This window comes from Drosophila elegans, unplaced genomic scaffold, assembly GCF_018152505.1.
Source record: "Drosophila elegans isolate 14027-0461.03 unplaced genomic scaffold, ASM1815250v1 contig_476, whole genome shotgun sequence".
Taxonomy (NCBI): Eukaryota; Metazoa; Arthropoda; class Insecta; order Diptera; family Drosophilidae; genus Drosophila; species Drosophila elegans.
In genome coordinates this window covers 23137998-23151254 of record NW_024545863.1, presented here as the reverse complement: position 1 = coordinate 23151254, position 13257 = coordinate 23137998, and the positions used below count along the sequence as shown (strand labels likewise).

Sequence of the window (13257 nt, the reverse complement as noted above, 5' to 3'; positions counted from 1 at the left end):
TCAGCGATTTGCTGGAGTGAGCTGAGACTGGGGATTCTCCACAGGAAATGTTCTTAGGCAAACAGCGAAATGCCCAATGGTCTCGGGAAACAGATTTACACAGTCCTCAGTATTTATATGTATTATGTTCTTTAAGCAGGAATAATTATCGTAGAAATTCCTAATATTTAGCTTCGTTGTTGAGACGAGCATTTTAATCTGCTTTGCCGTTGTAGTAGATTGCGTTTCAAAGGATAAAATATTAAAGTTATTCGTGAACATAAAGTATTGAATTTAGAGCGCTCTCTATATGTTTTAAGACTTAAACTTAAAATACATATTCAGGATTTTAAGGAGATTACTTCTATTGAAAGTGAAATGCCTTTAGAACTAAAAAAAACATTCTACTTCTACTCTCACATCTCCTAATCCCAATTAAACCCGCCCAGGGATTCTCCAATTTGTTTGTCTTAGCCCAGTTAAGACGCTTGTGAACTTTGTGAAGATATCTGAAGGCTTTTTAATTAGTTTACTTTATGTTGTCGCTCATGGCATCATACACATAGCACCTATAGAATGTTCTAGTTAATAATGGAGCGGTCAAAAAAAAGAAAACCGAAATTTGCCAAGTTAACACTTTCATAAAATAATTTATTAGTCGAGTTGCTTTTAGGACATTTACCCAGCGGGCGGTTGGAAATAAAAGAAAGCCGCCGAAACGGAAATTGCCGAGCAAATATTAAAGACAATGGCCTGAAACGAAGAAGGGCCAAGATGGCCGAAGCCAGCTCGAAAACCAAAAGACACGAACCAAGTCGGAATTACAACAATGGCTGCCATAATAATATGTCGTTGCTGCCATTGTCGTTGCTGTTATGGCTAAAGACGAAGCGGCAAGTGGCTCGTAAAACCGACAACACCGAAAATCTGAAGATTAACCCGGAGGCCTGCCACCACATGCCATCTTACCACCCATCCTCCCTCTTGATTATGCCAATGACAATAACACCAACGAGAACGAGAACGAGCGGCCGAAGGGACGATGTACGACGGATGCTGGAGCTATGGGGATAAGAGTAATGAAAATGCGCAAATCCAACTCCAGCGGTAATAGTTGCGATAAGACGGACCCACAATCCACCATCCACCGTCCAACCACCCCGCTCCAATCGCCCGCCCCTTCCTGCAGCTGAAACTCGCGCTCGTTAAGTCTTTAGCATGAATAATGATAAGTTCTTGGCGGGAAACAAAGCCAATGTACAGTGGCAGTCAGAAAACTATTTTCTTTGGCTCTATAAGCTTTGTTTGTCTAAAACATTCGTAACATCGTTTAGAAAAGTATTGTTTATAGATTATTGTAATAATTATAATATTTTGTTTCCTTAAATTTTTCCAACGAATTGTGACCATTTAATCTTCAACTTAAATCTTTTTTAATTAAACGTCTGAAATTAACGGTACTCTTTCAGTGATTTTTCTGTAAAAAAAAATACTCAATGTTGCCAGTAATCAAATGGGAGCTTATTAAATAAATAACAGGAGTTAGTTATTTAATTAAAGACATCGAGTTTTGCATTAATACAAATTTTTTCAATTTTTTTTATATTTGTATATACTTTGTAATGCTACAAGTAAAAGTACTCAAATATATGATATCGAAATCAAGACATAGTTTTGAGAACAGTAAAAAAAACTATTTTAATATTCAATTCAATTCGCAACAAACTCAGAGCAATATAAGTTTTAACATCACTGTGCGAAAAGAGCACCCCCAACGGACAATCCGGGGCCTATGTCTTAAGCCACTTCCGGAGCACCCAGCGAGAAGGCACCCCATTCACGAGCCACGTGGTAATCTGAGCCAGCCTGTTTAACAGCCTTTTATGCGCTCAATATGGCGCTGGACTGGGGCCTACTGTTATCCATCCACTCTTTCCTGTCCTTCCCGACCGTTCTCATCTGAATTTTCATTTGTTTTTCGCCAAAGATGTCTGCATTAATTATTTATGAGTATAGGATGGTGGACAAGTGATTTCGCCATAAAATTGTCCTTCGAAGTGATTTTTGTGTCATCTATTAATGAAATTATTTAATGAATTGTGACCACTTCCTCACTTCCCATGAACACGAAACTTTTTTTAATCTTTCTTTACTTTTTTTGCTGTCGACAACAGCTGCAGGTTGTCGGAAACTTTTGATTATAATATTTAAATAAGTTTTCTTATACTTTGATATGTAAATGGGGCAGTGTGAGAGAAATCTATCGCATAGTTATGGGAGAACAGTTATATAATATGGTGCTCATGTTTTGTAGACAATTTTACGTTTAATTAACCTTCTTGAGATTATCTTTGCATTGTTTTATCCAGGCACCTTACTTTTATAAGTTCTTCATTAAGCCGTTATTTACAGCTCCCAAAGCAACCATTGCGTATACGCAATTTCTCCAAAGTCGTTAAAGTTCTTGCTGAATTTAATGAAAACGTAATCATGGAATGCATTTGTGGCCACATTTTCCACTCCTTTGATGGCCTTTCCTTGCAGCTTTTTATGAGAGTTGGGTGAAACTTTTAAAAGCATTTTTTATGATACGCTCCGCCTAATTGCTTCCTCTTTCTGTGGTCCTGATTTTATGCTAATATAAAAGTTCTGTTCCCACCCACTTATTAGTTTCCAGCTCTCTAATCATTGCCTGTCAATCAACTTGCAGAAAATTTTTAATTGTGGGCTGAAAATCATAATTCTCAACTTACAGACCTAAGCGCATCAACCGGGCCGACGGGCCAATCTTGACCAGCTTAAGTCTTTAAGGATGTCAGACGCGTTGACAAATTGCGAGGGACAAAAAGGCAAGAAAAATGGAACAAAATGGAAGAAAAAGAAAAAATTCAGCCAGTCAAGCAGTCAACCGAGCGTGAAAATGGCCAAAAGAAGTCGCGCAACAAGGCATTGCACTTAGCTTGACCAGCTGGCCCCTTGGCTTCTGGCATCCCATCCACCCATCCATCCCCCTTTGCCAAGTGCAACTCTAGCTTTGACTGCACATTTTATTTGTGCCAATGATTTTCTAATTTAAGAGGGGGCGTGGGTGGAAAAACAATTTCCCGCTCAGAATGGACTGCACATCGACCACCGCACTGAATGTCTGTTAGCGACAAGCGATCGACTTTGTGGCAGCAAACCAGCAAAAACAGGAGCCGCAAAAAAAAAAAACGACAACGAAATTAATTGAAAAATCACATAGAGAGGTCCCACAGCATGCAAGTCAGTCAGTCAGTCAGCGAGGATTTAAACTCATCTCGTCATAGTTTTTATGATGCCAATCCAACCCAATGCCCTGCAGTTGATGCCACATTTTTAATTTACTCCGCGTGGAAACGATGTACTCTCGATGCCATTGTCTTCTCTTCGCCCTGCCCAGTGGTTCACTTCTGTTCTCCATTTCCCACTGGTTCAATAAACCGGGCAAACAATTCCGGACCAACTGCTGGCCAGGGAACTCCGGATCGTACCCGCTTTAAATGTAGTAAATTTTGATTTGGCTGCCGACGCTGCAGCTATAGCTTTCCATCAACATTTCCCCCATCGCTTTTTTTTCCCTTTCGCGATTCCTGCCGCTAGCCCCATTTGCGGCCATTTAGCGAAAGTTTTCGTTAAAAAGGGTATGTATACTTTACAAAGCTGTTTAGGAAGTTAGCATTCAGTTAAAAGCGTTCCATGCTAAGCCGTTTTAATGTAATGATAAACAATCGTTTGTTTAAATATTGATCCTCCGCACTTGAAAGAACAAAGCGAATATAGCCTAAGTTAAGCCGGCATCTTCTGAAAAGTATGCGAAAAATATTATTTTCAAAGAAAAATCTTGTCATTAACTCTAGATTTATTTTTTATGTCAAATTGTGAATACCTACTTGGTTGTATAGAATAACAAACTAAACAGATATTTAATGAGTAGTTATTTTAGATTTAAGCTCAGCAAGTTACCAAAAAAAATTAATAATTAAAACGAATGCTTGGCGTCTTAGGGCACTTTTCCATTCGCCTGTATCCAACTGATTTTAAATTAGATGCCATTACTTTTTTCGCCTGTCATTAACTGTGGAATTAGTTTACTGTGCTGCGACTGCGGCATCATGTGAGACTCGTCGATCCGAGTGTACACAGAAACATAAGGACAAACACACGAGGAGCTCCTGGGATGATATACAAACAGAGGCCTGCCGATGTGGCCCAGGACTCATTCGACGGTGTCCTGCTCACAGTTGGCCAACATTTGCACAGTTTTGTGTCGCTCGGCTGGCTTTCGCTGTTGCCATTGCTGCTGCCTTGTTATTAACATGGCTTATTGCTGGCCATAATGGGCCCACCTCGTCCCTGACAACCTGTTCCCCTTTCGTCCCTTTTAGTATGTGAGTATATGTTTACTCCTGCGGTTGTTAGCCTGTGTGCTGCTCGCTCGTTCGTTTGTGTTTTTGTTTGCCGAGCGGTCTTGCACACACACACACGTGTAAGTATATACCGTAGATGTTTGGCCAGCAGATTTCCCCAGCGATTGCCTTTGAAGCTGCTGCTCCAGCAAACTACTCCTCGGCATTTTTTGAGTTTGCCCCGGATATTCCCCTAAGTTCACTTTGTTAAGCGTCCTTCGGAGCATCCTAAAGTTCCTGTTTAAACAGTTTGCAATGGCCCCCACAACATATGGCTGCGAATTTAAATTGGCCGGCTCATTCACCCAGCTCCATTTTCCCCAAAGGAGGAGGTAAATTGCCGACAATTTCGGTTCGTTTTAAGCACAATAAATTAAATTAAAACACAGAATGGTAACCCAATTGTGAATTGATTGCATCGACAATGGAAATTATGATTGATTTAAGACCCACCTACTCTCCCCAGCCGGGAAACTGCCTGTACTCATGTTCATTTTAATAGTTGTCATCAGCGACAGCCCAGTGTCATCGTAATATCAATATGACTGTGTACAACGTAGCGTATGCTTGACAACAATAAAAGGGGATAAATGCAGTTCGTGCTCTGCAACATTGTGCATGGGTTATTCTCATCCCCACTGCCTCTCGGCGGTTCCTCTTCCGCGGGAAATGCGTAATCGACATGGAATAAAAAATAGCGATGAAAGTGGCTCAGTCAACGGGTCGAAAATTTCAGTACCCTTTCGTAAACATTTTATTTTTGTACTAGAGCAGGTGGTAAAACAATAAAAATTGTAAGTATGTTTGTTAATACACAGTTTTGATACAGCTCAAGATTGGCATATATCGTTTTTAAAAATTACTTGAAATACTGAAAACCATAACTAATATTACAACTTTCTGACGAATGTAAAAAATATTCAATACAGCTAATATTTGGCAAAATCAGTAAACTTTATCAAGTTGTTTACCATTTCCGTGAACTAAACCTTCCCCCATTCATTGTGAATGCTCCTGCTTAATCAAGCTCACCTTTTGGCAGCAATCCATTCTCAATGATTCGAGCCTCGAGCAGCAGGCGCGGCAGGAGCAGGCAGAGGCCAATCAGGATGTGGACGAAGGCCGCCGTGGGTCCTCCGTGGGTCCAGAGTGCTCGGAGAGTTCCGCCACGCGACTCCTCCTCCAGGCCATCGTGCGGCGAAAGCGTGCAGCGCCGTTCCCTGGCGCCGGTGGCCAATTTAATGCCGTCGTTTGCCAAGTTGCCAACCTGTCGAGTAGTCCACAAAATTTGAGATTATTAAAATGAAATATACATACAAGTGCATTGCTCCCCCATCTGATTCAGTGGGTTGTACAAGGGAAAATTCTGCACATATGCAAATGATCTATCGTAGAGGGGATTAAATTAGGTGGAGCCAAGGACTTGGCAACGAATGCTTATTGATTCAACCACGCATTCGCTTTTGTCTCATGGGCGGGAATTTTAAATTCCAAAGACTCACTTAACTTCCTGCCAAATGTGCATGCATATGCAATTTAATTTTCTTTAAGCTGCGGTGGTATCATAAAATGAATCACAATTGCTAGAAGCTTCTTTAAACAAGATGTTATATACATAAAAAAGGAAAGTTTTGTTTCTTACTAAACAAAAGAAGAGCCCAAGCTAAAATGGAAATGAAAAATATTAATTCAAATAAATTTTTTCAGGCCCATTACACAAAATTAAAAAAAAAAATCGTGATTTTTCTCTTTCTGTTCATAGATTTAATTCTTTGCAGTGTTAAATATTGACATTAATAAGAATAAATATTTAAGTAAGAACTTAACCAATCCTTAAATACTAGTCAATATCAGACTGCCAGAAATCAGGAATTTCATTCAACGCGTAATTTTTTTGCTGAATAAATTACTCAACTGTGCATATATCAAATGGGAAAAGCATTCCATAATTGCCGGCAACAGGCGAACGGCCACAGGGACTGTCAGGAAGATGTCCTTGGTTGACCGCACACCAGTCCAAACTGTGCGTTGACCAATTTGGTATACTCGTCCCTTGGGCCAGAGGCAATTAATAAAAAATATTCACATATAAAAACCACTAAAGCTACGAGGAAACTTTAATTGAACATGTGTAGAGCAGAAACAAAAATCCGGCCAAAAAGTGCTTTTGTGTTTTGTATTTTAATGCATTTTTTATACGATGTTTTCGCATTTTGAGCGACAGGGCGAGAGAAACCAAAGCGTTGCGCATTCAACGCGTTGGCGCATAAACAACAGGAACAAAATAAAGAAAACGTTGCACGTGACAAATGGAGAAATGAAATATTTATATACGAGCACCCATGCAATATACATGCATCTATTATTTCCCATATATATATTCTCACGCTCCCTCCACATTTATTTGCGCGAGCCAGAAAAAAAAACGAACATTAAAATCACGTGCACCATATATATAAATAAATGCGAGCTGTCGGGCTTTTAAATTAAAAACAAGCAGACATCAGCATGATGAAGGAGCTGGATATGAATCAGGATCTAAAGCAAAAACAGCACGAGCAGAAAATGGAACTCGACTCGTTCACTTTGTTTTGCTGGGCTCCGGTTTTGGTTTTGTTTCATTTCGTTTGGTTTGGTTTTGGTTTCGCCTCGTTTCGGGCGCAACAATGATTGCAATTTGCGAAAAGCGGAGTGCATTCGAGGAGCAGGGGGAAAGTTGAGTGCCAGACAGGTAATACATTTAAATGTTCGCGGCTCCTTCACTGTCGGCGAATCATAACCAAAACATGTCACTGCGTGTAGACTCATTAACGTCTTAGACTAGAAAGCCCTAAAGGATTAGGTAAGAGTTTCAAGGTCCATTAATTTGAATTGCACAGATAAAAGGCTTTCAGAAGTTTTGATTATCATTTTAAAAACATTCATTGTAAAATAAACAATTCAATTTGATCACGATCTATAGGTAAAGGTAAATGTCTATTAGTAGTCTAAAGGTGTAGTCATAGTAATATCATAAAAATAAAATTTTTAATTTAAAATTTATTTGAATACATATTTAATGACATCTGAAAAGGCTATATAATTGTTCATCAAAATAAAAAACATTTACTTAAGACAATTTTTAAAAAGAACTATATATTTCCAATTTAGAAAATCATAAGAAATCATGGCAAACATATCTCGAAAATTCCTAACCGGGGTATCAATTGCTGCATTTGAAATGCGGTTTGTTCTGCCAGCCCATTGTTTTATTCGTTTATTTTCGAATGCTGTGCAAATATGAAAATCGCAAAGTTTTCGCATCTCGTCGTTATTGATGTGACAGTTTGCCAACTCCATTGTGGACCTGCTCTTCTGCCGTTTCACCCAGATTTCCTCGGCTTTCCACCGCTTTTCCCAACTTTTTCTATTTGCCCGAAGCCTTATCGGTCGACACAAACTCGTACCCCTAGGAAAGGACGTAAATGTGACTGGTCTGGTGGTCTCACTGCTGGCAAAATAGAAAAGGAACTAAGCAAAACTATGAGCTTCTCGTCCTGCTCCTGTTGCTCGTCCTGGTTTCGGGACTCTGGTTCCTAGTCGCTGCTGGGGACCTGATAGCCACGCCTCAATGGTCAATGTTTTGTTGTTGAAGTTTGCAACCAATTTCTGTTCGTTGTCGTTGCTGTTGCCTTTTATTAAACGTTCGGTGACGTGTGATGAAGCCCTTTCCCCCGGCTGTCTGTGTTTTTCCACCCCCCTTTCCCTTTGTCACTCTGCTCGTTGGCGGTTTTCGGTAGTTTTCCCCGGCTTTCCTCGCTTTGCATCGCCCTCTGTCTGGCCGCTGACTGATAGGCAGCTTTTGCCAGCATTTTTTGACTGCTCTTGATGATGTTGTTTGTATAGTTGTTGGCGCTGCCGCTTTTGTGGTTGTCTGGCAGTGGTAGAACTGAATATTTGCATACAATTTGTATACTCTTTTGTAGTGTCGAACAGCCTATGCAAAGATTTTTTTGTGAAGGGGCCGTGACTATTAATTTAGAAGCCAGTACAAATTTGGATTTACTTCGGTATTACAAATACAGATACAGTTAAGATTTATTTTAAAAATGGAATTTTAAGTTGATTATTGGAATAACAGCAACTAAATCTATTTAAAATGTATATGTTTAGATAATTAATACCTTTGAAAGACATTAAAACAGCAAATCACTCCCAAAAATCATAAAACCTACTCAACCAATTATATACCCAAACATATTTTCTTACATATTTTAGTTACCAAGCCAACACCATAGCTTCAAAGAGAGTATAATGAACTGTTCCTAGGACATTACGCTTCGCACTTAATGGGATCATGTGTTCAAGAACTAAAAGGGGTGAAGGATCAAGAAGGACAAGTGACGCCGCTTGGCGCTTGCCGACTTCCTGTGATAGGATCCATGGTCAGTCTGCTGTCACAGCCAATGGACAAACTGTGGCGGGCCATGAACTGGAGCCACTCACTCCACACCCAATCTCCCACACTAGATTCCGGCAGCTTCTTTCCATTTCGCTTGTTTTAAAAACAAGCCAATTATTTCTGAAAACTTTCTGACGGAGCGGCGGGTCGCGGGTAAAACAGATATGGGGTCGAGGACCTGGGATGACAGCCACTATGAAGCACTCAGTCGAAGCCAAATGTGGCAGGAAGAGAGGTAAACACACTTTGGAAAATACTTAATTTCATTTAATTTATTATTTAAATCACTAGCTAAATTGTAACTGCTTAAAACATAAATATATAAAATTTAAAGTTATCTTGAATTATCAACATGGACATGGATATTTCGGAAATGTTGAGTTCAAGACTATTTTCCCTTTGAGAGATTGCTTTTTACTTTCAGTGAAGAGACCATTTTCCATCCTTGCTGTGCTCCTCTTCATATCTGTCTTTTATTTTAAGTGGCTTTTACCAGAAACAAGGAGTGAAAGAGTAAAAGGTGGTAAAGTAAATAATTCCGTTTGTCGGTGATTGTATTTTTGTATCGAGCTTTTGCCATCATCGTCTGCCGTCCACTTTATAAACAGATGATAAATAAAATACAAACCAACTATATGTACGAGGTATAGGAACTACCAAGAGGGAAATATACAGGGGGGAAACCATAATTGCATTTATTATGCTGATAAAAACAGAGACACTGGTGAAGGGGTAAAAGGATCGCACACAGGACACAACAATGTGTGCGCGCTGGGAATGGCACAACCAACCACACGACGAGATTCCATGTGTGCGTCAGTGTTGTCAGCCATATTGCAGACTCACTGAAAAGGACCCGCAACGTTTGCTGCTCCTGGTCCTGCTGATGCTGCTGCTGCTGCTGCTGTTTTTGTTTGCAAATAAATTTAATAACGAGAATAATGCCACTAAAAATAATTCACACAAACACAAAGAGCAAGATACTGGTAAAATGGAGCCACTGCCGCTACGAGACAACAAAAAATTTAATTATTGAGTGCAACCGAGTACACACGCCCAAACACAGTTAATTATTGCAGGACCATGATCCCGGTTAAAAAGCCATTGGAACAAAACGTTCACCACAACAGGCACTCACCTTAAACACAGCCGAAGTGAAAAAGACCGGCAAAAGGATGAAGACCACTCCAGAGAGCACAATTTGCAGATTCAGCTCGGCCACGGGTTCAATTTTCCAGGGAATCAGTGAACAGCCTACAGATTTACAATATATAAAAGGTATTTTTATTTGCCCAATTAACAGTATAAACACTAATAATAATAAAAGAAACAAGTTTTTAGCACTAATCAATTATTTCGAACACAATAAAATACATTATACATTAAACTTTTTTTATGTAGTTCAATTAAAAATATATAAAATTCCATTTACATAAGTATTAGCATATTCAAATTAAATGGATTATTTTAACCCACAAAATCTTTAACACAACAATTTAAATTCACTTTTACTTGTTAGGCTTTTCACACCTCCAGAAAATGGATGTTAAAACAAGAAAGAAAGCAAACTTCGGCAAGCCGAAGTTCATATACCCTTGCAGCTATTGCATGAATTAAATACTTTTGAAAACATTTAAATTATGATTTACTTGAGTATATACTGAAAAACAGTGAAGCTAAGATGATTTGCAGCTCAATTATTAGATAGTTATTTTATATATTTTTATTAGTTCTATGGGAGCTATATGATATAGACGTCCGATTTTGATAAAATTTAAACCATAATTCTGAAATAATTAAACATTGCCATATGTCGAAGAACTAAACAAAAAATTAAACAAGAAAGAAAGCAAACTTTGGCAAGCCGAAGTTCATATACCCTTGCAGCTATTGCAAGAATTAAACATTTTTGAAAACATTAAAATTATAATTTACTTGCGTATAAGTTTAAAAACATTGAAGCTATGATGATTTGCAGCTCAATTATTTGATAGTTATTTTATATATTTTTATTGTTCCTATGGGAGCTATATGATATAGTCGTCCGACTTTGATGAAACTTAAACCGTAAATTGGAAATATTTAACCATTACTAAATGTCGAAGAACTAAACAAAAAATTAAAAAACAGAAAAGTTATAATTTTTTTCATTTATTTCTCCGATTGTTCCTATGGGAGCTATATGATATAGTCGTCCGACTTTGATGAAATTTAAACCGTAAATCGAAAATATTTAACCATTACTAAATGTCGAAGAATTAAACAAAAAATTAAAAAACAGAAAAGTTATAATTTTTTTTCATTTATTTTTCCGATTGTTCCTATGGGAGCTATATGCTATAGTCGTCCGATTTTGATGAAATTTTTACCATAATTCTGAAATATTTAACCATTGCTTTATGTCGAAGAACAAAACAAAAAATTAAAAAACAGCAAAGTTATAATTTTTTTCAATTATTTTTCCGATTGTTCCTATGGGGGCTATATGCTATAGTCGTCCGATTTTGATGAAATTTAAACCATAATTCTGAAATATATAACTATTGCTATATGTCGAAGAACTAAACAAAATATTAAAAAACAGCAAAGTTATAATTTTTTTTCATTTATTTTTCCGATTGTTCCTATGGGAGCTATATGCTATAGTCGTCCGATCCGGCTCGTTCCGACTTATATACTACCTGCAATAGAAAGACAACTTTTGGGAAAGTTTCATGCAGATAGCTTTAAAACTGAGAGACTAGTTTGCATATAAACGGACGGACAGACGGACAGACGGACAGACGGACGGACAGACGGACAGACGGACATGGCTAGATCGACTCGCCTAGTGATGCTGATCAAGAATATATATACTTTATAGGGTCGGAGATGTCTCCTTCACTGCGTTGCAAACTTCTGACTGAAATTATAATACCCTCTGCAAGGGTATAAAAACAGCAAAGTTATAATTATAATTATACCCTTGCAGAGGGTATTATAATTTCAGTCAGAAGTTTGCAACGCAGTGAAGGAGACGTTTCCGACCCTATAAAGTATATATATTCTTGATCAGCATCACTAGTAGAGTCGATCTAGCCATGTCCGTCTGTCCGTCCGTCTGTCCGTCTGTCCGTCCGTCTGTCCGTCTGTCCGTCTGTCCGTCTGTCCGTCCGTTTATATGCAAACTAGTCTCTCAGTTTTAAAGCTATCTGCATGAAACTTTCCCAAAAGTTGTCTTTCTATTGCAGGTAGTATATAAGTCGGAACGAGCCGGATCGGACGACTATAGCATATAGCTCCCATAGGAACAATCGGAAAAATAATTGAAAAAAAATTATAACTTTGCTGTTTTTTAATTTTTTGTTTAGTTCTTCGACATATAGCAATGGTTAAATATTTCAGAATTATGGTTTAAATTTCATCAAAATCGGACGACTATAGCATATAGCTCCCATAGGAACAATCGGAAAAATAATTGAAAAAAAATTATAACTTTGCTGTTTCTTAATTTTTTATTTTGTTCTTCGACATAAAGCAATGGTTAAATATTTCAGAATTATGGTTAAAATTTCATCAAAATCGGACGACTATAGCATATAGCTCCCATAGGAACAATGGGAAAAATAATTGAAAAAAAATTATAACTGCTGTTTTTTAATTTTTTGTTTAGTTCTTCGACATATAGCAATGGTTAAATATTTCAGAATTATGGTTTAAATTTCATCAAAATCGGACGACTATATCATATAGCTCCCATACAAATAATAAAAATATATAAAAGAACAATCAAATAATTAAGCTGCAAATCGTCATAGCTTCAATGTTTTTAAACATATACGCAAGTAAATCATAATTTTAATGTTTTCAAAAATATTTAATTCTTGCGATAGCTGCAAGGGTATATGAACTTCGGCTTGCCGAAGTTTGCTTTCTTTCTTGTTATATTATAATTTCAGTCAGAAGTTTGCAACGCAGTGAAGGAGACATCTCCGACCCTATAAAGTATATATATTCTTGATCAGCATCACTAGGCGAGTCGATCTAGCCATGTCCGTCTGTCCGTCTGTCCGTCCGTCTGTCCGTCCGTCTGTCCGTCTGTCCGTCCGTTTATATGCAAACTAGTCTCTCAGTTTTAAAGCTATCTGCATGAAACTTTCCCAAAAGTTGTCTTTCTATTGCAGGTAGTATATAAGTCGGAACGAGCCGGATCGGACGACTATAGCATATAGCTCCCATAGGAACAATCGGAAAAACAAATGAAAAAAAATTATAACTTTGCTGTTTTTTAATTTTTTGTTTAGTTCTTCGACATATAGCAATAGTTATATATTTCAGAATTATGGTTTAAATTTCATCAAAATCGGACGTCTATAGCATATAGCCCCCATAGGAACAATCGGAAAAATAATTGAAAAAAAATTATAACTT

General features: G+C 37.9%; 1 protein-coding gene across 5 annotated transcripts in view; it reads right to left on the bottom strand.

Moving 5' to 3' along the window:
• Positions 1–13257, bottom strand: part of LOC108136762 (protein tincar) — a 64483-nt gene that overhangs the window by 9389 nt on the left and 41837 nt on the right. For all 5 annotated transcript variants that reach the window (XM_041709191.1, XM_041709192.1, XM_017258120.2 and 2 more), the window contains 2 exons: positions 9986–10101; positions 5439–5673 (listed from right to left, as the gene is read on the bottom strand). In XM_041709191.1, the coding sequence (XP_041565125.1) occupies positions 5439–5673; positions 9986–10101 (351 nt within the window). The remainder of the gene's footprint in view (positions 1–5438; positions 5674–9985; positions 10102–13257) is intronic.